At 42.6% G+C, this 23,986-nt stretch overlaps 2 protein-coding genes across 7 annotated transcripts; one reads left to right on the top strand and one right to left on the bottom strand.

Moving 5' to 3' along the window:
• Positions 1 to 7,335: 7,335 nt before the first annotated feature.
• On the bottom strand, positions 7,336 to 14,949 carry CCT5 (chaperonin containing TCP1 subunit 5). The gene is made up of 11 exons (XM_072328224.1): positions 14,816 to 14,949; positions 14,519 to 14,579; positions 14,241 to 14,405; positions 13,307 to 13,505; positions 12,293 to 12,485; positions 11,705 to 11,854; positions 11,240 to 11,359; positions 10,671 to 10,856; positions 8,830 to 8,967; positions 8,284 to 8,464; positions 7,336 to 7,610 (listed from the first exon to the last, which is right to left on the bottom strand). The coding sequence occupies exons 1-11, from the start codon at positions 14,918 to 14,920 to the stop codon at positions 7,483 to 7,485; spliced, it is 1,626 nt and encodes a 541-aa protein (XP_072184325.1). The 5' UTR covers positions 14,921 to 14,949; the 3' UTR covers positions 7,336 to 7,482.
• Positions 14,950 to 14,977: 28 nt separating this feature from the next.
• Positions 14,978 to 23,441, top strand: ATPSCKMT (ATP synthase c subunit lysine N-methyltransferase). 6 transcript variants are annotated; one of them, XM_072328226.1, is made up of 5 exons: positions 14,978 to 15,061; positions 15,712 to 16,030; positions 17,862 to 17,999; positions 19,035 to 19,085; positions 23,244 to 23,441. In XM_072328226.1, the coding sequence occupies exons 2-5, from the start codon at positions 15,734 to 15,736 to the stop codon at positions 23,439 to 23,441; spliced, it is 684 nt and encodes a 227-aa protein (XP_072184327.1). In that variant the 5' UTR covers positions 14,978 to 15,061; positions 15,712 to 15,733. The 6 variants fall into 6 exon arrangements, with proteins under 6 accessions (XP_072184327.1, XP_072184330.1, XP_072184329.1 ...); XM_072328229.1 differs by having other exon boundaries at positions 15,027 to 15,061; positions 15,756 to 16,030; XM_072328228.1 differs by lacking the exon at positions 14,978 to 15,061 and adding an exon at positions 15,131 to 15,258 and having other exon boundaries at positions 15,756 to 16,030.
• The last annotated feature ends 545 nt before the right edge of the window (positions 23,442 to 23,986 follow it).

The raw sequence follows: 23,986 nt of genomic DNA, 5'->3' as shown, positions 1-23,986 counted from the left end.
GATGCCCCTGTCCTTTTCTTTCCTTCCATCACTGGGTTTATGGCACGTGGTATGTGGGGGCTGCCAGGTGGTCATAGGAATGTTGAGACATCAAAAGGGAAAGTATTGTTGCTGCAGTGGGGTAAATGGATGTCATTGTCGAATTCTACAGCCTCGGCATAACTGGCCACCCACCACCAAAACTGGTTTGGTTCAATGGGTGAAATCTCACTGATTAGAAGTTTGGACAGTGAGCTGTAAATTAGGTCACCCAGAGGATGGGACCAGGGAACAATATTCAGTGATTCTGACTTTAAGCTCCTTAACTGGCAGATATGTGACTGCATTCCCAGAGCTGGGCAAAGAACCAGAAGTCCTAACCCTGAGTCTCAGTTTTCCTTTCCACTGCTTCCTTTCTATTGCCATTAACTCCCACCCATTGGACTTCATCTTGGGATTGTATTCTTTGAAAGGAGAGTTTGATACATTAACAGCATAAAATTGAGCTGATCTAGGGAAGTAACAATGCCTAGGACTGGACTAAACAGATCAGTGACAGGAATGTGTTTTCCAATAGGAAAGTCACCAGATGTGCCCACAGAATTGAGTATAAATATATTTATAAAAGAATTGTCAGAATGATTCAAGGTTTTGAAGGAAACAAGAAAAGAGGATAACTTTTATTTAATAGCATGGGTCTGATCTTGCTTGCATAGGACAGTTGATTGCTGTCATGATGGAGATTGGAGCCCCTCCTAGGATCTTCACAATGGAGTCTCCAGATGAATTAGATGAGACTTCATGAACTGTTGTTTTGCTTAATTCTTATATCCAGCTGGATAACAGTCCTATGTATCTTCACCAGCATATGCATAATCTATTGCTATTACTTTTCTTAAACAATATATAAGACATCTCCACAACCTCTCTGGGCAACCTGTTCCAGTGCTCTGTCACCCTCAAAATAAATAAGTTTTTCTTTGTGTTTGGATAGAACTTCCTGTCTTCCAGTTTCTGTCCATTGCCCCTTGTTCTATTGCTGGGCACCACTGAAAAGATCCTAGCCCCATCTTCTCGGTATCCTCTCCTAGGGTTTTGATAAGCATTGATAAAATCCCTTGTCAGTCTTCTCTTCTCCACACTGAACAGTCCCACCTCTCTGACTTTCCTCATAAAGGATGTGCTTCAGGCCCCTCATCATCCTTGTGGACCTCTGCTAGCCTCTGTCTTGAAGTTCCCTGTCTTGAAATGGGGAGCCCAGCACTGGTAGTTCAGATGTGGCCTCAGGAGGAGCCTTTATGCGTCTTTGTGATTTGGACAAATTACATGTATCACACGTGCAACCTGTGTGTGTGCTGCTGCCTATCACTCACTTTCTGCCTTGCACAGAAATTCTGACGCACAGATGTATGGGAAATTGGTAATCACAGCCTGAACCTCTGATTAATCAGCTGAGGCAAGTGTTGGGTCAGCTGTGGGAGCACAGGTGAGGGTAATTTAGCTGTGCTTCCGGAAGGGATCAAGCTTGACTCCACCTCCTCTAGACCTCATTTAAGGGCTGACCACCACTGAGGCAGCATCTCTTGGAGATTGCTCTCTGGTGAAGATTGTCTCAGCATTTCTCAGTGAAGACATCCATATCAGTGAGTTTTTCATTATAAATAACCTTTTGAATATCTGTTACCATGTTTGTTACCATCTTTGTATCATTCCACCTTACACACAGACCATAAACTATCAGGACTAGGGCTCTGGTCTGGGCAACTGAGACACTAGAGCTGCTACATTTCTTTCTGTGTGGGCTTGAAAAAGCATCTGTTATCATCTCTTCAGTGCCACTACTTAAACCCTTATAGGAGTTAGCCCATCTTGAAACCTCACAGTAGCTGGTCTGTTCCCATCCTACCCCATCAACAGAGCAATTCTTCCTCCCTGCTTAGCTCCTAAGTGGTATCATGTTTTTTGCAGGTACCTCCAGGGGGTATTTCACTGCAGGAATTCTCACAGCCACTTCTCAGTCTCTTGGATGCTCACACTGCTGTGTTTCAGCAGCTAAGCCTCCACCAGTGCTGGCAGTGAGTGAAGGACCTGGATGCCCATACACACTAGCTCCTGTCTCAGCAATCCACATTGGCTCCGGGTTTAGTAACACGACCTGCTTTCCCCTGCTGTGAGTTGCTCCCTCTAGAGCAGAGTTCCACCTCCTCCCATGCTCAGTTTCAGATGGAAATTGAAGCTAACGCTGCTAAGCATCTGCTGAACTGGGTTAGCCCTGTTAGCTTCTGTGCTTCTACTAAAAATAATGCTCAGTGCTCAGTTTTGAGAACTGTATGACTCTGTTTAGGTTCTCTGCTCTTCTGCTGCTGCAACTTTCCACTCTGAAGGAAGACGGGACTAGGCAGCTCTGATCTGCCCCTCTCCCATACACTTGCATGGTTCCAAAATGAATGGAACAAGAGAAAGATCCTGTCAGAGATCCCGAGGAGTCAGAAATGGAGCTCCCATGAGATTTGTAGCAGTGGCTTTTCTTAGAGACTGAGTCACCATAGCTGAAAAGCAAGGCAGCACAACCAGCATTAAGATGATGTTCCTGTGCCAAATCTATGCAGCAGAGGATCTTTCCTAAGCAGGTTTTTAGACGTCTGCTTTGCCAGCCCTCTCCAAGCATCACTTTCCATCTCTCCGGGCTACCTTGCCAGTCTCTACCTCTTGTAATCACTTAACTTTTGGCACTGCCCTTAATTCAAAAGCAGTGCTGGAGACTTGCCTTTCTTGGCCTTTGGCCTTTTTCCACTTGCTAGAGACGTGTTAATGAGACGACCTCATATCTAATCACCTAGTCAAGGCACTAGCAAAATGCCAGCCAGCACAGTAGCTGGATGTGAAAAATAAGAAACCAGCTAATGTCAGCTTAGACTGCTGCTTGAAGGGTCCTTAGAGGAGGGTTATGTTCACTGGAAAACCCGGCTGAGGGCCATCAGCTCCTGCCCTTGGTTGGAGGGACAGACCTGGCAGTGAGCAGCAGAGAAGGCTGTGATATATGTGCGGGAGAAAGGTCAGGAGATTGCAGAGGGCTTTGCACCTGCGGCCTGGGTGATGGGAATGGCCAGTGAGTGATGAATAGGAGCAGCTGGCAGAGGGGCTCACCACCAGACAGTCCAGTTAGATAGTGGGAACTCAGCAGTTTTCATGTCGGATGGGTTTTTTACGATACACTGAGAACTAGGTGACATAAGGCACATAAATCAAGGCAGCTTCTTGAAACTGAGACAATCCGTGGCCCTGATGCCCTCAGGCTGGAGCAGCTGAGGTGACACTGGATAGTCCCTGTGTACATGGGCCCTGTTTGTGCCAGCAGGAAGACCACCCTCCAGCTCCAGAGGAAGAAACAAATGTTGTTTCTTGAGGATCCAACTTGGTTATGTATGAATTACACAGAAACCAACAGTTTTCCTTGCGTGGTGTAAAAAGGCACTGTGCCGTATCTGAGATCGTGAAATCTCAATCCCAGCCAAACATTTAAATATTTCATATGTATTTATTTTTTTGGTTTACGATACTATTAAACCACATAAATGAATTTTATTATATGTGCTCATTGATCTCCATCTGCTGATGGAGCTCCTCAACTGCCCACCTCAGAAAAAGAGTGTACAAACATCTGCCTCCGCACTGTCTCTCCTTGAGTCAATTGAGGCATGTCCTTGTTTCCTTTCAACCCATCATTCCATACCTCACATATGGCATTAAAACTTCATTCTCTCTCAAGAGACACCAGGCAGAGCAAGTGCTGCCTGTGGATGTGACATGGGGAAGCAGGACAAGCAGGGCATCCAGCATCAGTGGCCAAGGTCAGCCAAGAGCCCAGATCACCAGGCAAGCCCATCACAACAGGGGAAGAGCAAGTCACTAAGTCAAAGCAGCACTGGGGTCAAGGCACAGACAGATAAAAGGTAGCTTAGGTGAGGAGCAAGGGACAGAGCGTGGGCTTAAATATGGCTCCTGAGGGAAAGGGAGAGGCATCTCCCACTCCATGCTTTTGATAGCAGTCTAATTGAAGATGACACAGCCGTGCATCCCACACAAGTATCCAAACTCCTGGGAGGGGAGGCAAGGAGAGTGCTGTCAGAGCCCTGGCTGTGGTGTCCCATATTAAGGGAGCAGGCAGATACCAGGTGACTGCTGAGGACTTGTTCCTTTCAGTGCCTGTGCTGCTGCTGTTCAGTACTGAACACCAGGAACCTCACTGTAGCACAGAGACTGATCCTAAATAGCCTAGGGAGAAATACCATAAAGATGCAGATTCTAGCACATGTACAACAGTTCAGTGACTTGCAGAGAACATGCTAAAGCGTTACCCTCCCATCATCTGAGTTTAGCAGACTGACTCTGTTGTATCACAGAGAGGACTTTGTTTACAAAGCAAACGCTGTCAGTCCATTTAATTGGCTCTTTAACATGGTGAGAAATGTTCCCTGGCAGAGAGCTCCCGGGAAGCCCTCCAAGATGTGAAATGGAGAGGTACTTCTACGCAGAGAGGACAAACGGGGCTAGTTCCTCCCTACTGAATCATCCCTCCTGGGATGATGGTACGAGTTCAGGAGCTGTAACAGCCACAGCCTGCATAATAGCAATTTTTAATGCTGTTTGGTGTGGTTACGATGGAGGAAGGAAGTTTTCCCAGCTTGTTCTTTATGGTAAAATGGCTCAAGGTAGGTTGTTCCCCGTCCATCTGAACTGTGAAAGAGACTTACTGCTGCTTATGCAACAAGTGGCATCTGTGAAAAGGAAGCAAATGTGCTTTATACAACAGAAGACAACGGATCCCAGAGTCTCTTCTGCTCTGCTTTTGCCCAGATACTGCCTGGACTGACTGTGGAGCCAGTCAGCTTAGCTTGTATACACCACACACACAGAGAACACTAGCACAGCTGGATACTGCCAAGACTGCTCAGCTTCATTGGAGACCCTGTTTGTGGTTTCTTGCACCTCTGTCAGTTTGGATTGCTCAGGCTGGAACCGCTCACGCTACGATACATCTTCCCCATGCAGGACACAGCCAGAAAATACTGGTCTGAAAGATAGCAGGTTTTTTTTCTTAAGTGTAGGAGAAACACATTTGCAGTAGAAAGGGTCAGTTTGTAGAGAGACAAAAATGTTGTTTCATAGCTCTGCATTATCTTCTTCCTGGAAAAACCCACCCAGACCCAACGCCTCTGAGTCAGCGCTGCGCACCCAAAGCCAGGATCCCAGCCCTGCACGGACTGCACCCAGCAGCTGCTGGCTGCCATAAGCTGGGTGTGACCAAAGGGATGGAGAGGAATCCGCACACTGTGCTCTGGGAACCTCCTCCAAGCACCTGCAAAGATGAGCGTTGTGTCAGTGCAGAGACAGGAGAGGGAAGGAGAAAAGGAACGAGGCCCAGGAACACAGCAGGAGAGGCTTAGAAATGGGTCTGAGTTCTGATGCCAAATGGCTTTTCTATGAGTTTAGCTGCACAGTGAATCATCAGAGTGAGGGTCCTAAAATGACATCAAACATTGGATTTAAGAGGGAATAGTTATGAAATCAGTACAAGGTACCAAGGTTCTGAAAAGATTCAGATCATGATGCTGATAAATGAGTGCCATGCTGCTGATGCTAAAGAAAGCTGCCTGGCTTCAGCTTACCGTTCAGTCCAGCTGCAGTCCCCGTCTGGCAGTGATATTCTTACATTGCCCTCCAGTGGTGAGCCCTGCATTTTGCTAGGTTAATGGAAGAACTTGAAGGCCAATGAAACACCCCATTTCACTATCAGTGCTTATCTCCCACGGATAAGATTCAGCCCCAAATCATAACAGTGGGTTTGTGGTTAAACAAAACAGCAGGCACAATTACTCCAGTCTTGAATGCATACGACCTTGAACTGCGCTGGCTTCAATAATCTGGTTTAATGCTCTCCAGTTGCATGTCGCTGTCCTCCAATGACCTATGCAAAACTGAAATGTCAACTAAACATACGCATTAGACAACACAGGTGATAATGCTACATGTTATTTTGAAAACCATTAGTAAAAGCCTCAGGAAAAACCCTCATTTTCAGAGTTCTGTCAGTGTTCCACTACCAGTCTCCTAATACTCCACATGAAGGTCTCATTTAAGATAATATTTACACACATACAGAGACTTTTGTTTCCTTAAGTCAGATGAATGAGCAGCAGGATCACCTTTTCCCTGTTCCTGAGGCTTCTGGACTGAAGTAAAACTCCTCCACCCCAAAACCAAGCTTACAAATCTTAACAAGTTTCAACACCCCCTGAGCCTCCCAGCCTGCTGGGCTGCAAGTCTTTCTGGAACTGGGAATGATCTGGTCTATGTTACTGTCTGCAAGCTTCAAGTTGCTGTGAATCAATGCAACACACATAGAGCAGAGCACTGGCACAGCTTTCTCCCCCCCCAGTGGCAGTGCTGCTGCACAGAGCCCTCTTTCCTTCACATCTGTCAAGCAGCCAGAATGTTCAATTGCAAACTGAGCTGGGTGTCCAGCTTTGCTCTTCCTCCTGGGCATCCCACATTTAAAACTAACCAGGTCTTCTAAAACATGTTGAATAAAAATATGTATCTGAAACAGCTAATAGGTGAAGCTTCTATTGTGTTAACATGCCAAAGAAACTACTCAGATAAGCTGTCCGAAGATTCTGCAAGGATCAAGTAAGATTATCATCTTCCTAAACCCTTTCAGAATGGCACTGCAACGCCCTGTGGCACATATTTCATATATGGTATAGAGCCGTTCATTTAGCTCGTTTCTCATAATGCAGTGTTCATTCATGCCACGATTCAAATGGCTCTAACACTGAAAGAACCCAAGGCTGTCAAGATCTGGGAATGCTCCAAGGCTGTTTAAGCAGCTTCTATTCAGCATCACAAGTCAAAGATTTGTGCAACTTTCAAGCAACTTGAAACATGTTACATGGTACCTTAAATCTCCAAATGTAAACTACATAATCAGCATGTTTAGCATGTTAGAATTCCTGGAGGCTACAATTATTTTCAGCTTTGTGCACTAAAAAGTGACAGACTTGAAATGGAAATCAGTGGGCTTTGCTCACAAGCAGTAAAAGAAATTAACTGCAGGAACAATGGAAAAGGATGTATGAAATACTATTAATGCATGGAATCACAAGGTTGGAAAGGACCTACAGGACCATCTAGTCCAACCGTTCTCCTATCACCATTGCTACCCACCAAGATATGAAACCATCAGCATTATCCACGTCTCTCCCCCCGCTACACATTCAGAATGTTTTTCCTAAGAATATTTACAACTGCCTACGACAAGACGCAATGACAGTTCTGAAACAAGGCTTGAAACCATCGGTGCTAAATTGCATTTTATTTCCAACCATTAGCCATTACAGTATCTGAAACAGTGTCCAAAATAAATAGCTGAAGATGAAGCATCAGAGTACTACCGTCTTCGCTACTGCTGTGGCCCCCTTAACTCTCCATCATTTTCAACCTTTACTCTTCAGATTCTCCAGGCCTACGGATATCATCGATCTTCAGAATCATTCTAACGACCTGAGTTGCCAGAGAAATCTGTTGTTTCTTACCAATCAAGGTTTCTATAACATGTTGCTGTTTCATATCTGTTAAAAAAGAAGATACGAAAGCATTAGAGACCTCCCTCAAACCCAAATGTACTATTTACCTGAGACAGTTATTTTCTATGTTAATTTTGAATGGAATAAAATTATTTCTCTTCGCAATCATAATGAATTAGTATCAACTACAGTTTTAAGCCAGGGCTCTTAACAAAGATCTCGGAACATTAAACCCAAACTCTTATTACAGCTAAGTCTTCCTCGGTTGTTACTTCACCTTCCTGCATTTCTGTGCACAGATATCAGAAGCATCCTAAGAGTAGAGCAGCCAGCTGAAAGTTGAAGAGCCACGATACAGAAATATCAATCAGCTGTTATGTATTTACATAAGCACAACACCTGATGTTTCAAAATCTCCTTTTTTCCTCCTATAAATAAATGGCAGAATAAGAATCTGAACAGTCTAAAGTTCAGATGAATAGAAACGTCCATACACTGATGTCTTAAATCTGGCAGTTAAAAGATTTTCTTCCTGTTGTACATCATTTATCTCTCCACCCCCACTCCAACTTACGAGGTAAGGTCAAACACTTCGTAATTCTAACAGAAATATTGGAAAATAAAAGAAAAAATAAGAGAGCTGATAAAATGAAAGCTTTCAGATTTCGAGGGAAGGAAACCCCGTTATGTTCCCTCTTCTCCACATTATACTTCTCACCATTTGTTCCTTTCTGCAAACAGTCGATGCCAAGAGCGGGATTGTTTTCCTTCACTTGCCTAGCCCGTACTTCAGTCATTGTCTGAATTGGATTCATTCCACTGTTCTCCGAAAGGGCCATGGGGATTACCTCCAGGGCATCTGCAAACGCCCTCATAGCATACTGTTCCAAAGATGGGCACTAGGAAATAAAAAGTGATACAGCTTTTATTTCTGCATTGAGCAAAAGTGCACAGCTGCACTAGAATACGCATGCAGTTTTTTTCACAGTATTCACCCCAATAACTGACAGAGCATTCTGCTTAACTGCCTGCAAATAAAAACCATTTTATACTGCTCTTATCCAAAAAAGTACTTGCAATGCTTCTACAAAGGGGCGAAGCAGAACTTTAATACTGGTTATTAGTGAATGTCAGGAAGTTCCATAATATGCATTTTCTGGAAACTCTCTAAAGTTTTTTTTCTTTAGGAGCCCTTCAGATGGTCTTAGTCTCTTTTTTTCCCCCTATGGAAATTAAGAGAAATCTGTCAGTGCTCCTTCCCTACCTTATCTGCTGCTTCACTGACTGCCAAGGCACATGAAATTTCAGCTGCACCACCACCATACACAATGCGGTTATCGCGAACGAGATTCCGGATCACACACAGAGCGTCGTGAAGAGATCGCTTTGCTTCTTCAATAATCTGAAACGATACAATAGCACATACTTCATACTACACACGAGTGGAGAATATGGAGATGCATTTCCTAATATGCGAAAAAAAAGAATGCAAGTAAATGATTGACCTTCCAATACTTGAAGGGAGCATATAAACAGGAATGGCTGTTAACAGGGATGGACAGTGATAGGACAAGAAGGAATGGTTTTAAACTGAGACAGGAGGTTTAAGTTAGATATTAGGAAGAAGTTTTTCCATGCAGAGGGTGGTGACGCACTGGAACAGGTTGCCCAAGGAGGTTGTGGATGCCCCATCCCTGGAGGCATTCAAGGCCAGGCTGGATGTGGCTCTGGGCAGCCTGGTCAGGTGGTTGGCAACCCTGCAACATAGCAGGGGGGTTGAAACTAGATGAGCATTGTAGTCCTTTTCAACCCAGGCCATTCTATGATTCTGTGACAGGATCTCTATGGCTCTACTAATGCTACATCATATTATGTCAAAATAAGAAATGCTACAATACCTAGTGGCAGAGAAGGAATGCAAAATACACGCATTTCAGTGCTATTTGTTGTACCTATAAATTCCAATTACGAAAACTTAGATCATTTTTTTCAGTCTTACACATTTCCAAGACAAAACCCACAAATTTAAGCACCAGCATTATTTTCTCCTTGCACATAGTGTCAACTACTAGAGTGCAATAGATGTAGAAGGATTTAACAAGTTAATATTAGCCTTTATGAAGCATTGTTTTCCTTAAAAACCTCTTCCAGCAGTTTATTTCTTCCCAACTTTTTGACTCAAAGTAGGACTTAAGCTATAATAACATACAATACAAATCATTTCACACTAACAATTCAGCCAATAACCAAATTAAGCAGAGAAGCATGAAAACTCACATTTTAAGACATTTTGAACCAGAACAAGCAACGTAAGTATATAATAAAATATAATCTTGCAAAAATACATATTCACCCATGAAAGTGACTCTCCCATGAAGGAAATGAGAGACCAAAAATCGTTTCTCTATCTATTAACTACATGGTCCAGTAAGAAAACAAAATTTTCATCCAAAAACATGGATGTGACTCTTAACAAGTGACTTGAACACAAACACCATTGCCTACAAACCCCATAAATTATTCCACACTGCAGGTAAAGCTTAGACAAAATGAATGGAAGTTAATAGGCTCCTAAAGTGAAAGAGACTATGTATTCAGCAACGTATGTATAAAACATTACTAACTAGCAGCTGTGACTTAACCCAGCAGGGCACCCTCAAGTTCTTCAGCGTGCAAACAGCTAAATTTAGTAAGAAAAGAAAGAAGAGGAAAAAAATATAAAGCAGTAATAACAAAGAGTAAACAGAAGTAGTGCACAAAGTAACTGCTCCCTACACACTGACTAAAGCCTAGCCAGTCCCTGAACAGCAGCCCTCCATGGGTTACCTCCCCAGCTTTCAGCTCCACATGATGCCATTCAGTATATGACATCCCTTTAGACAGTTTGGGTCAGCTGTCCTGGTTCTGTCACTTCCCAACTCCTTGTGCTGCCTCAGCCCCTTGCTGGCAGGGTAGTGTGAAAAGCAGGGAAGTCCTTGGTTCTGTTCAGAACCACAAAGCAACAAGGAGAACATCAGTGTGTTATGCGAATTAGTTCCCTACATCCAAAAACTATCACCATACCAGCTACTAGGAGGAAACCAGGACAGAAACCAAGGGTCTTACCATTTTATTTCCTCCTCTGATGAAAATGGTCACAGCTCTAGAATTCTGGCACTGTTCGATGACAAGCATTCTGTCCTTTGTTGTGCCAAAGGAGATCTCTCTGACAATACCAGCAAAACCCAGTTTCTCAGGTGTGAGTTCACAGAAACGAGGAACGATGCGTCCTCCGGTTGCAATGGCGATTAACTAGAATTAAAAAACTCCATTATTTGGAGAAGACTTTTCCATAATTATTTTAATAAGGTAAAGCTAGTCCAATATCTCCAACAAAGTTACCTTCCCATCAGGCAATGCACTGATTCTAAAACAAGACACAAAGTAAAACCGCTCCTAGCCACGTATAACCTGTAAGGAGCAATATGCATGGACTGCAATACACACCACAATCCCATTAACTCCAGCTTCTTTCCACAGACAGATCCCTAGTGATTTTGCTTCAGTACGTGCCAATACTACATAATAATAATGTAATTCTACTCAGAAAGCACAAACTTTTAATTTGTACAGCAAATTACTCAACAAAGGTTTGAGATCTGGTAAAAATCCCAGTTTGGGAAGATTTTACTTACTTCTATTTCGGGTCCACCAACCCAACGAACAGCAGGCAGCTCATTCTGAAGCAGCAAGTGGTTTGCCTCATCATCAAAACCCCACTGGCAAATAGCAAGGTTTGCACCAGTGTCTTTAATCTGAAAGCAGCACGAAGTGATAACCATCAGCACTAACACAAAAACGAGGCATTTCATGAACACGTTTCTTTGTTGTTTTAGCTCTACTTTTTTCAAAACATAAGTCTGAAGAAGACATGTATATCTGTACATGAAGGCATAGAAAGAAATGAAAGCAAACGTCAAACTAGAGTGTTATCTGTTACTTAGATACACTTAACTTTCATTCATATACTTCGAACTACTTACATGTTGCCTCTTTTCTGGATTATTAGCTTACCTGTAGAGACAAACTGATGCACTATGCTGTTTTGTGTAAAGGCTATGAAAAAACTACAAATAGAAACACAATTCTGAAGACTCTACCTGCTTCACCATCTCTTCAAACTTCTCTTTTTCATATTTCTGCAGTGCCTTGTAATCGTCTACAGATGTGACATCAAGCTTATGCTTGGTTTTAGGCTTTGGTGGTTCGAATGGGCAAGTCAGGATTGCAATTTTCGCATCTTTAAGTTCCTGTACAATAATAAAAAGTTGCAGTTTGATGACAGTCACTCCTCCTATTTGTATTTGCGCAATGCACAAATGTTATCTTTAAAAAAGCAGGGACTGTTGGATCCTTGATGATCATTTAAGTGATTCTAAAGTGAAGCCAGTTATACTCAGTTTCATCTGAAGTTTAACATAAAAGCAATTCCACAGCTTCAGGACACAAACATTTAAGCACTCATCAGCCTTCAGTCATTTATTTTAAATATTAGACGTTTAAAAAAGATGAAAGCTTCCTATCCACAGTGGAGATTGAAAATACTACCCACTCACTTTCACTGACACTGACAGTGTGTATGACTGATACTTTCCTCTAGCCTTCCTTTTCACAGTGTAACCTATATGCTACTTGTTAAATGTTATTTAAACTGTTACAGATGAGATGTAGACACAGGATTCACTCACCTTAGGCATCTGGGGATGACTGAAATCTTTATCCACGATCACTCCCTTTACCAGCTGCGTATCTTCAAGTCTGCCTCCCACTTTGCCTTGTACTTTGATCAGCTCAAAATCAACATCTTTACGCTCCATATCCGCTACTGTCAGTACAGCATTCACAGCAATTTCTGCCATTTGTCTGTGACAACGGTTCACTCTACATTTAAAAAAAACACAGTCAAGTTGTGTTATATTTGCACATTCAGAAGAAACAGATTCCATCAATTCTGAACAGAAAAAGGACATGTATTACTATAGCTAACGTATTTTGTTTGCTGTGTGAAGAAAATGCATCCAGCTCATTGATGCACAGGAACATGAACATACTACCTATGACAGAAATCAAACAGTTTGTCTATGTACTCTTTGCAAACATAGACAAGTAGGGAGAACTGACTATTACTCAAAGCAATCAAGTCACAGAAACCACTGTTAAGACAGGTCTCCCAAGGAAGGTCTTACAATGTGTCACAAGATGACAATCATAAACTGCACTTCATAAAAACTTCTGTCTTGGAGTAATTAAAAATAGCAGATCCCCCCCTCTATATTTTTATGTCTTCTCAATTCTTTCCTATAATTTTACATACAGACCCCACAACGGTATCTTAAAAAGCTAGTCCCTAAAGAATCACATACAACTGAGAAATGAGTCTGATGCTGATCCAGTCTATACTGCATAGCAAAAAAATCGTATAAAGCAAAAGCAGTAATACAGAACAGAATGGGTAGAATGAAAATGATTTTGTAGCTGTTTAATTTCACAAAATCGCCCCTTTGAGAATACGGGCTTCACAATTTCTTCTCCAGAAATATGAATTTTTTGAGAAATTAGCTCCAGTCAAACATAATAAAGCCTTAAGCAGCTTCTCCAATAACAAAAACAATGTAATGATCCATCAAAACACTTCTTTTTTCAACCAAAGAGTATGTATAGAAAATATACACACTTTCATTAAGCTTTTATATAAAACTTACACTTTAGATCCAAGCGTGGTCTTTGCTGTCTGGATCAGAGGTTCAATGTTCTGTGGATCAACTGGAAAGCTGTCGCTGATTTTGTCTAGATGCTCAACAGCAATGCGAGCTGCCTGCTCATAACCATCAGCTATTCTGATAGGGTGAATACCACGATCTAGTAATTGTTCAGCCTGTTCCAATAATGCTCCAGCCAGAACTGTAAAGAATTCACAAACAAACAAACATTTACTCTTGCAGAGATGGGGGCATGATATCTCATACATCATCAGGAGTTTAGTAAGTATGCCTTTAGATTTTTTTTCTACTGTATTTTAATTGTTTGAGGTTTATCAGGCAATAAGAATGGTACCACCAAGTCCATATTCACTAAGAAAATTGCACTATTTAGACCAGAGAAACACAGAAGCCAATAGTGACCACTATGGAAAAAAGTAATGAAAATAAATCTAGACAAACGCTTTTAATGCTAAGTTCAAACACAATCACAGGAAAAAAAAAAAAAATTACAAAAGCATCTTTATAATTAAAATGCATAATTAAAATGCTCCAAATAAGAAACCAAGAAGAGTACCAAAGCAGTAAATACACTATGGGAAAACTACTTTTCCCCTTAAAATACATTTGAAAGTATGACTATATAACTGGAAAGCTCACATTAAGGGAAGATTTAGGTTGGATATCGGGGGGGGAAGTTCTCTGCTATGAGAGTGGTGAGGTGCTGGCACAGGCTGCCCAGAGACACTGTGGATGCCCTGTCCCTGGAGGTTTTCAAGGCCAGGTTGGATGGGGCCCTGGGCAGCCTGGTCTTGCATGAGATTTGTAGGCTGGCAGCCCTGCCTGCTGCACGGGGATTGGAGCTTCATGACCCTTAAAGGCCCCTTTCAACCCAATCCGTTTTATGGTTCTACGATTAAGCATAACCTGCCCTTACCCACGACTCCAGTGGTTCCATCCCCAATCTCATCATCCTGAGATTTGGCCAGTTCCACCATAAGCTTGGCTATCTGGTGATCCACGTCCATCATGTTCAGGATGGTGGCTCCATCATTTGTCACTGTCACCTCACCATCTTTGTCCACCATCATCTTATCCAAGCCTGACAAAAAACAAACAAACAAACAAAAAAACCTCAAAAAAGTGAGTGAAAAAGATAAAAATCTACAGAAAACAAGTAGCAGGAAAGAACGAATACAGTAATTTCATTGTTACCGTTGGGCCCAAGGGACGTTCTCAGAGTACTCGCCACAGCCTTTGCTGCCATGATGTGAGACTGCAAAACAACGGAGAAAAAAGGTAAGTGGCTGCGCACCCCCAAACCTTAACACTAAGGTAACTTAGAGGCTGTAAGCTCACTGGGGAGAGCCGCGTGTGGCTGAAGATAGATCAAGCACGCAGTCGGCCGTACACGGCCTAGCGGCCCCCGCCCCTAACGGCGGCATGGCAGCATGGCCCAGCAAGGCCCCCCCTCTACAGGCAGATCCCGGGCCCGTCCGCCCGCTCGCTCACCTTGAGAGCCTCGAGTCCCATAAGACGCGTCTTGCGCTCTTGGTCCTTGAGGATGAGGAAAGGTCGCCCATACTCATCAAACGCCAGCGTCCCCATGGCCGACATGGCTGCAGCAGCGCCCACCCCGAGCACAAGCCGGATCCCGCCGCGCCCGCCGCGCCGTGACGTCAGCACGCTCACCCGCTCCTAGCGCCGCGCCTGCGCAGAGAAGCGCCCCGAGACTTGTTTGCCGGTGGGAGCTATATGGTGCCTGGGTTAGAGCGTTCTGGAACCATCTGAGGCTGTGGGAGCGGCGCGGCGCTGTGTGGCCCTGTCCACTAGCGCGGGGGGTGGGGGGGAGGCGGAAAGGGGATATCCTTTGGCTGAGTACAGGAGCTAAGCGGCCTGCACCGCAGTGGCGTGAAGCGAAGGAGTGCGAACGGACACATCGAGGGTTCAGAAAGGTGCCTTCTCTCTTCTCCCCGCTTTCTGGAGCGCAGTCAGAAGAGCGCCCCTGCGCTCCCTCCCCCCGCCATGTTGGGATGGTATTGTCCTCTTCATAAGTACTGCTGCAGGCGGTCCCCCGATTAGTGTAGCGGGGGGTGCCGGCTTCTTGTTCTTGTCGGGGTCCTGTGCAGGCCGTCTAGTCCAGCCCCCTGCTAAAGCCGACCCTCTTCTGTGTATTGCCTGGTAGAGCATCTCTGGTGTTGACTATCTCCAGAGAAGGAGGCTCTGCAGTCTCCTTGGGCTTAAACACCAGCTGCTTCCCACTCTTCACAGAAAGATAGCCTAGCACTTCAGCTGATTAAAAACACGAATCTGTTGCCTAGAAATCAGCTAAGAGTCAAAAGGCTTATTGTGCTCCCAGTGTCTCACATCTTTTGGTACAGTGATACGTTGCTTTTTCTGTTCTTCAGGAAGCAGTCAGTAAATCTCGCCATGGTGCTACGTCTGCCTACAGGTGTGATGCCCAGTGCCCCAACAGTAGAAAGCCCCTTGCCAGCAGGCTCTGAGGATGGCTCGAGACGAAGGCGCTGGGGGCTGTGGATCGTGGGTGGTGTCGGTGGGACCCTGGTGGCACTGTACGCAGTTGTCACCCCCTTTGTGGCTCCAGCTCTGAGGAGAGTCTGCCTGCCATTTGTTCCTGCAACTTCAGCTCAGATCGAGAACGTCCTGAAAATGTTACAAGGCAGAAGAGGCACTGTAGTTGACATCGGTAGCGGGGATGGCCGTATTGTAAGTCACAGACATCTTCCTTCTCAAATATGTGGTAAATACTCCAGCTGCTACCTGCTTTCTCCTATTTTATGAGTATTTTCTCCCTGGCATCCACTGTTTTTGAGTTCCATTCAAACCCCAGAATGGTTTACGTTTGGGTTGGGCAAGCGATCAATAGTTCTGTTCCTTTCTTACCCTCAGCTTGACAAAGCGGTGTTTAGAATTATAACCTTATCTTGTTCCTTGGAAAGAATTATGCTGTTCACGTAAAAAGATATAGTTAAAGTATTGGCGTTGTGTTTCCCTAGGAGTTGTATTCTGTGTAGGTTTATAGCTGTAATACAAGAGGCTGTGAGCTTAAACAGCCCTCCCCTTTTGGAACTGTAGCTATGTCCTTACTGTATAAAAGTGATAGCACAACAAAAGAGAATGAGAAATGAATGGCGGGTTGGAAAAAATAAATGTCATGGTGTCATTAAAGCTATAGGCATCACATCTTTGTGTAGTGCTGGCTGCCCCTTTTCAAAGTGGTGAAAGAGAACAGGTAGTTCTTGAATGCTGTCTTTGTCCATGTTTCATGTGAACGGTTCGACTATTTGTCCGTACTGAAAAGTTTGATTTGGAAATCAGAATCCGTGAAGGATTTGGGCCTGTGTGACAAACAGAGAAAAGAACATTGGTATGAGAGGATTGCATTTCCTGCATGTTCTTTCTAGTCAGCATTTTGGCTCTTAACCCTCATCTGATGCACATAATTTGAGCGTGTATATGTGTATGTATAAAGTACCTGAGCATCTGAGGCATCTGATTTGTGTGTGTGTATGCATATTAAAATGCATGCATACACACATCACTGGAAACTGAAGACTACTTGGAAGGCCAGGTGCCTAAAACTGGATGCTGGGTGTTGCCTTAGTGCATCTATGTTGCAGAAAGTTGAGCTGCTGTTCATGTGTTCTTAGGTATTTAGCACCTACTCATGTTATCTGTGGGTTAATATGACCATATCTTCATTTATGCATGGTAAAAATGTTGTTTCAGCGTATTTGCAAATTGGTGTGCATGATGGAAGGAGCTTTATTTTAATAGCGTGAAGCATCTTGGGCAGATAAGACATGGGATGCTGTGTGGAAAAAAAAACAACTTGTATTTCTTCCTGATTCTACCTTGTTTGTTCTGTAATTTGTAACTAATCAGCCTTTTCCTGATTAGAACTTGGCACAGGCTTTAAAATTATGACCGAAGGTTAGGTTTTTAAATGTTTCTAAAAACTAGTGCCTTTTTAGTTAGCATTTACCTTAACAAACAAAAGATCCCTATAAAATCAGCAAGTTTTGATCTGTTTTTGCAGTCATTTGCTATACAGTTCACCAGTTTTGAATCTTAAGATTTAATTCAAAGGTCCCGGCATGAAATCCAAAATGACCTATCAAATGCCTGCCTATCATTGCTTCTCAACAAGGTTAAATGCTCTGAGCACATCTGCCTGTGTGTTACACTGTCTTCATGGTCAGTTTTAGTACTCTTTAAATCAAAGGTGGTATCATAAATATGTTAAGTTTAACTTTGGTGTACTATAAGCTCACAGCTTCATCCTGTGCCTGTTTAAGTGACTTATTTTGTTTGTATCAATATCAGTTTCAATGGGATTTGTCACAACAGTGAAATATGGTTTGAATTTTTGTTTGCTATGCTACTAATCTCTTAGGAAATAAAATCTGATTACTTACTGAAGTGCATTCCTCTGATTTGCATTATAACAAAGTCTCCTTTCTTTTATGTATTGAGGTGAATGTACTTTCTGGCTCTTTCTCTGATCATAAGTGAAGGTTTCTTTTCTTCCTTGTAGGTGATAGCAGCTGCAAAAAAGGGATTTGAAGCTGTTGGTTATGAGTTAAATCCCTGGTTAGTCTGGTACTCCAGATACCGTGCTTGGAGGGACGGGGTGCATCACAACGCCAAGTTTTATATTTCAGATCTATGGAAGGTAAGTGGTGAAGAAGCTAAGGATGAATCTGGGACATCTGAGAGATTTACTTGATTTTGAGGTTACATTCTTGAACGAACTGAGATGCTGTCTGATCATGGATTGCTGTACTGGTCTTTGGGAAGAGTGCTTAGACTGTAGAGGCAAAAGCCACCACATAACACAGTGCTTTGCTACTTTTGTGCTTCAGTGTCTTGCTGCACTTGCACAGGCTCCTTGAGCATACTGTGTTTTACTTCTGTGTGTTGAGTGATGGAGTCTGCTGTAATGTCAAGCTTCCCTGAGACCCTTTTCTGTTGAGTCAGTAACGCACAAGCCTAATTTGCTATTGTCTTAGATGTGTGTTCTTCTGTTCAACGTGTTACGTGATTTTGAGTGTTGCTTTAAGCTAAGGGGCAGTTGAGATTTTTATTTGCAGTGTTCAGTCATTCAAGTCAAAATTGCTTCTTCAGTTAGGCTTTGTTGTTGTATTTGTCTATTTCTCTCCAGCTATCCCTATCAGTCCTTAAGTGGTATTTCATAATTGATAAAGTGAATGCAAGGAATTTGGTGAACGAGTGTGAATGTATGCTTTTTATCTCTCTTCAGGAGAGGAGTGTTGGAAAACTGGGTACTGGTGAGAAGAACCCAGGCACTGGAATGGGAAACTTCAGTTTCTAGCTCACGTTTAACAAAATGGGATAAGCATAAGTTACCTCAGTACATACAGGAGTTCTGGCAAAACTTAGCAGTGAGTGAGATCCCACAAAGATTTTCTTGTCCTCCTGGAACTGATGTCATATTCTTGACCAGGCTGTAGTTTTCTAGTACGCAGCATTATAAAGCAGTCTGTATATGGAAATTCATTTCACATGAAGTTGATACAGAATCTCAGTTCTTGATATTTTTTGGACTAAGTACCTGTTAAAAGGCCTGTAGTTAGAGGGTTTGCAGTAAAAAAAGAAAAAAAGTGATAACTTTTGAAAGTATAAATGCTGGGTTTTTTGTTTGTATTTCATATTTATTTTTAACATCTGTTATGTATTTTTTTTCTAGGTTTCTTTTTCACGTTATACGAATGTTGTTGTTTTTGGGGTACCTCAAATGGTAAGCTTATTGATTTTGCATTGTTTAAATACTTTAAAACCAATTCATCTGCAAAGCAAATTAACCTACAAAATGTCAAAGGTAGCCCTAATAGCTAGGTATTTTGTTTTGGTTGTGCCCATGAGAAAACCTGATAAAGCTTGTAGCAATATACAGACTGGAGCTGTCTTTACTGTCCATTAGGGAAGGTCAGAAGTAAAATGAAAACTGCTGTGCTGAAGTTGCTTTGAGAAGGTGATAGATCGGTTCTTCAAAATTTCAGTGCTTCATGCTGGAAGGAAGTGGAATGTTTGCAGGGAGATAGAGCAAGGGAACTGTTTACAGCTTCTTCCTGTGGACTTGTTACTATGCAGTGTTGAACTTCCATTGTGTTATCCAAAAATGCTATCCCTCAAATCAGGCTAGCAGATAATGTACTGAAATAATCCCCTGTCCATGGTAGGCTGTGAGGGTTTAGGAAGGGAGACAGATACTTCAATTGTAGCATGTATAAAGGCACATATTCTTCTTAGGAGAGCTTTGTAGCTTATGTTGATCCCATCTCTGGTGAAAATGGGTTATTTGAGATTGCTGAGATATTGTTGTATAGATGCTGTTTATTTGGTATATTTGATCAGTCAGGGTTTTCTTTTACTTTGGCTTTCAGCTTTATTTAGTTCTTTTTATCTTTTTACTAGAAAAGGGGAAAAATAATGTTAAGATTTGCTATTTTGATATATATATATATATAGGTTTGTTTTTTTTTTTTTTTTTTTTTTTTTTATTAGTGCTTTCTATGTAGGTTGAATGCCTACACAGAAATGAAATGGAAGTATCGCTCATTTTTCTGCTGGGGCAGATGTGGAATGAAATGGCTGCCAAGCTCTATGTGATGCCATGCTGTGCAACATACACTGATAGTATTTGTGGGGTAGCAATAGGAAGGTGTATGTGCTGAGAAGCATAGGGATGTTTCCCTGCTCTTTGCTTTTTGTTTCTTAGTAAAGAAATTGAGACAGGAGAGAATCACAGAATCATAGGGGTTGGAAGGGAACTCAAGAGATCATTGAGTTCAATCCCCCTGCCAAAGCAGGTTCCCTACACCAGGTCACACAGGTAGGATCCAGGAGGATCAGGTCCCCTCTCAGTCTGCTTTTCTCAAGGCTAAACAGACCCAGTTCACTTAGCCTTTCTTCATAGGGGAGATGCTCCAGGACCTTCACCATCTTCGTGGCCCTCCGCTGGACTCTTTTCAAGAGATCCCTGTCTTTTTTTGTACTGGATAGCCCAGATCTAGACACAGTACTCCAGATGAGGCCTTACCAGGGCAGGGTAGAGGGGGAGGATCACCTCCCTTGACCTGCTGGCAATGCTCCTTTTAATGCACCCCAGAATGCCATTGGCCTTTTTGTCCATGAGGGCACATGGCCAACCTGTTTTCCACCAGGGCACCCAGGTCTCTCTCTTCTCCAGCAGGTCATCTCCCAGCCTGTACTGGTACATGCAATTAATCCTCCCTAGGTGCAAGACTTGCCTTTTGTTAAACCTCATCCAGTTTCTTACCACCCAGCTCTCCAGCCTGTCCAGGTTTTGCTGAATGGCATCACAGCCTTCAGATGTGTCAGCCAATCCTCCCAACTTTGTATCATCAGCAAACGTGCTGAGGGTGGCCACTTTCCAGGGACAGAGGTGAGGCTGACTGGCCTGTAATTACCCAGATCTTTCTTCTTGCCCTTTTTGAAGAACGGAGTAACATTGGCTATCCTCTAGTCTTCAGGCATCTCCTTCGTTCTCCAAGACCTCTCAAAGATGATAGAGAGTGGTTCAGCAATCACTTCTACCAGCTTCCTCCTTACCTGTGGTTGCACCCCATCGGGTCCCAGAGGTTTCGGTTAGATATTAGGAGGAAGTTTTTCACACAGGGGGTGGTGACGCACTGAAAGAGGTTGCCTGAAGAGGCTGTGGATGCCCCATCCCTGGAGGCATTCAAGGCCAGGCTGGATGTGGCTCTGGGCAGCCTGGTCTGGTGGTTGGTGACCCTGCACATAGCAGAGGGGTTGAAACTGGATGACCATTGTGGTCCTTTTCAACCCAAGCTGTTGTATGACAGTATTAGAATTAAATGCCTACTGAACATTCACACCTAAACTCATGTTGAAAACTGAAGTAAAAGTGTGCTGTGTTTTACTTCTTTACTATTTCATTTCTCTCTGGTGACATTGTAGTCAGAACTAGTACAGTGCTTGTGCTGCATGTTTCCAGGTTTGAATGTTGCGTGTTCTCTAGCTTGAATTCCAGGAGGGGGCAGTGTGAAGATTGGAATCTGAAGTCAGACATTCTGCATTTGCACCAAGGGCAGAAGTGCAGGTGAAGAAAGCTATTTCCATAAACTAGAAATAAACAAATAACCTGGAAATACTGGCTGAATTTTAAAAGTAATAGTTTAAAATGGAGATAAGTTAGCAACAGGTGTGATGTAAGGAGTAGCTCAGTAGTAACTTCAGTAAATCCAGTAAATAGCAGGCTGAATTGTTCCAACAAAAATCCCATCAGAAATGTAACAGACCCAAACATACAAACCACTGTGTTTCCTGAGAATTAATTTGCTTGTTGTGTCTTTTAAATTTACTTTTCAAGTTGTGAATGCTAAGCCTTCTGAATGCCTAAATTGATTTTGTAGGAACTAATGCATATTTTTAGGTTTTCTTTTTTTTACTGAAGGCAGTAGATGTCTTTAGTTAGTTTTTATAGTAGTAGTGGTCTGATTTGATGCTGTCATACTGTGCTTTTATTTCACATCCAAGGTTAGCTAACGGAGCTGGGATGTATTGATCTTTAGGGAAGACTGTGAGACCTTTCTGTTCTTGCAAGCATCTGGGGGAAGACGTTGTTTTTCCATGAGTGCTTGCAAAGAGACTTATTTGTTTGGGATGGGATGACAGAATTTTTACCAGGTGTTCATGTTCACAACTTCTGTTGAATTTTAACTGCATATATGCTATACAAAAGGTTTTACTGAACTGTATGTCTATGTAGACATTTTAAAAAGCAATAAAATCATATTAATACCAAACAGCGTATGATTATAGCATCTAAAGTTACTGCGAGTTTCAGCCCAACTCTACTTTGGCTCAAGGATACAATTATTTTTGGCTGAAATATTAATGATATTTTTCTAATTTGAGATGTGAGATGTCACTGTCTTTCATAGTTAAAGGTTGGGCCATTATATCAAAGTACATCAAAGATCAGAATAAATAGATTTTAATTTTCGAGTTCGCTGCTGTAATTACTTGTTATGATAGATACTGTTCGTAGAAAGGCATTTCAAACTGATACATAGCGATCTGCTTAAGCATAACATCAGCCTTTTCCAAAGGATCTATAAAGTAGTGTTGTTTTTTTTTTTGTTGTTGTTGGTTTTTTTCCTATTTTTTATGATTAAAATATCTCTCTGAGGTTGGATAGCAATTCCTTTGAAGTCTAAATGTGTTAATACGTTTCTTGCAATCCATAGTGGAATTTCTGGCATACTTAAGATAAAATATTTGAGCAGAACATTGCTCTGTTCTGGAGGAGTGATGAGATATCCCTTTGCACAAATCGAGCTGATTCAAAAGCCAATGGAGGAAAGCTGTATCTGGCAGGTCTTCAGCTGAAGTATATGATGTTCCACACAGTACTGCTGAAGGTACTCATGTCTGTGTGTTAATAGTCAGGGGGAAACAAAGCTAAATTTCACTACACTTTAACACAGCAGTACTTTACTGCATAGTGCCAACAGGATGCTTGCTTTGGATTGCTGACCTAACATGGTATTTTGAGTGTTCTAAGGTGATTTAAGCTGATTTAAGGTTTGACAGGAAATCATGAGAAGTGTTGGCTTTTGTGTATCATACAACAGACAGTTTATGCAGCTTGGGTGTTATAAACAGTATAAAGTCAGCATGCTAAACTCTCATGCTCTGCAGAGAAGAACCCCACTGAAGAAAATCATGAATTAGAATCTAACTATTTTCTTAACTTCTTGTTTGTGGTTCTGTTTTTTTTCCTAATGTGTGGGTTTTTGGTTTTTTTTCCATATCTCCTCAATCGTTGGGCTTGTCTTAGGCACTTCAATTAGAGAATGCTTCTGGCTTATACTGTTTCTTAAAATTGTTTTTTGTTGCTGCTCCACAGATGCCAGATTTGGAGAAGAAACTCAAAGAAGAACTTGAATGTAATGCCAGAATCATTGCTTGTCGTTTTCCATTCCCATGCTGGATCCCAGATCATACGACTGGAGAGGGAATAGATACTGTGTGGGCCTATGATTTGAAACATTCTGGAGGACTTGAAGCAAGAAACTTGGAAATTACACCAGAAGGAGAATCATGAATGTCACAGAATCACAGAATTATAGGGGTTGGAAGGGACCTCTAGAGATCATCGAGTCCAACCCCCCTGCCAAAGCAGGCTCCCTACACCACGTCGCACAGGTAGGCGTCCAGGCGAGTCTTGAATATCTCCAGAGAAGGAGACTCCACCACCTCCCTGGGCAGCCTGTTCCAGTGCTCCGTCACCCTCACTGTAAAGAAGTTCTTGCGCACATTCGTGCGGAACTTCCTATGCTGGAGTTTCAGCCCATTGCCCCTAGTCCTGTCCCCACGCACTACTGAAAAGAGACCAGCCTCGCCACTATAGCTCCCACACCTCAGGTATTTATAAACCTGGATCAAGTCCCCTCTCAGCCTTCTTTTCTCAAGGCTAAACAGACCCAGTTATGTCCAGTGTGTTTATGTACTGAAATTTTCAGCTTTGACTTCATTTGTTAGATTATAAGTGTAATGCAACACATACCTCAGGGTATGGAGAGCTATATTCTCTGAAATGATGGGGAGTACGCTGATTATTTGAAAACACAGAAAGGTGTAGTTAAAAGA

This window comes from Excalfactoria chinensis, chromosome 2, assembly GCF_039878825.1.
Source record: "Excalfactoria chinensis isolate bCotChi1 chromosome 2, bCotChi1.hap2, whole genome shotgun sequence".
Classification (NCBI taxonomy): domain Eukaryota; kingdom Metazoa; phylum Chordata; class Aves; order Galliformes; family Phasianidae; genus Excalfactoria; species Excalfactoria chinensis.
Note: the sequence above shows the minus strand (reverse complement) of the source record. Positions and strands in the feature narration are given on the sequence as shown.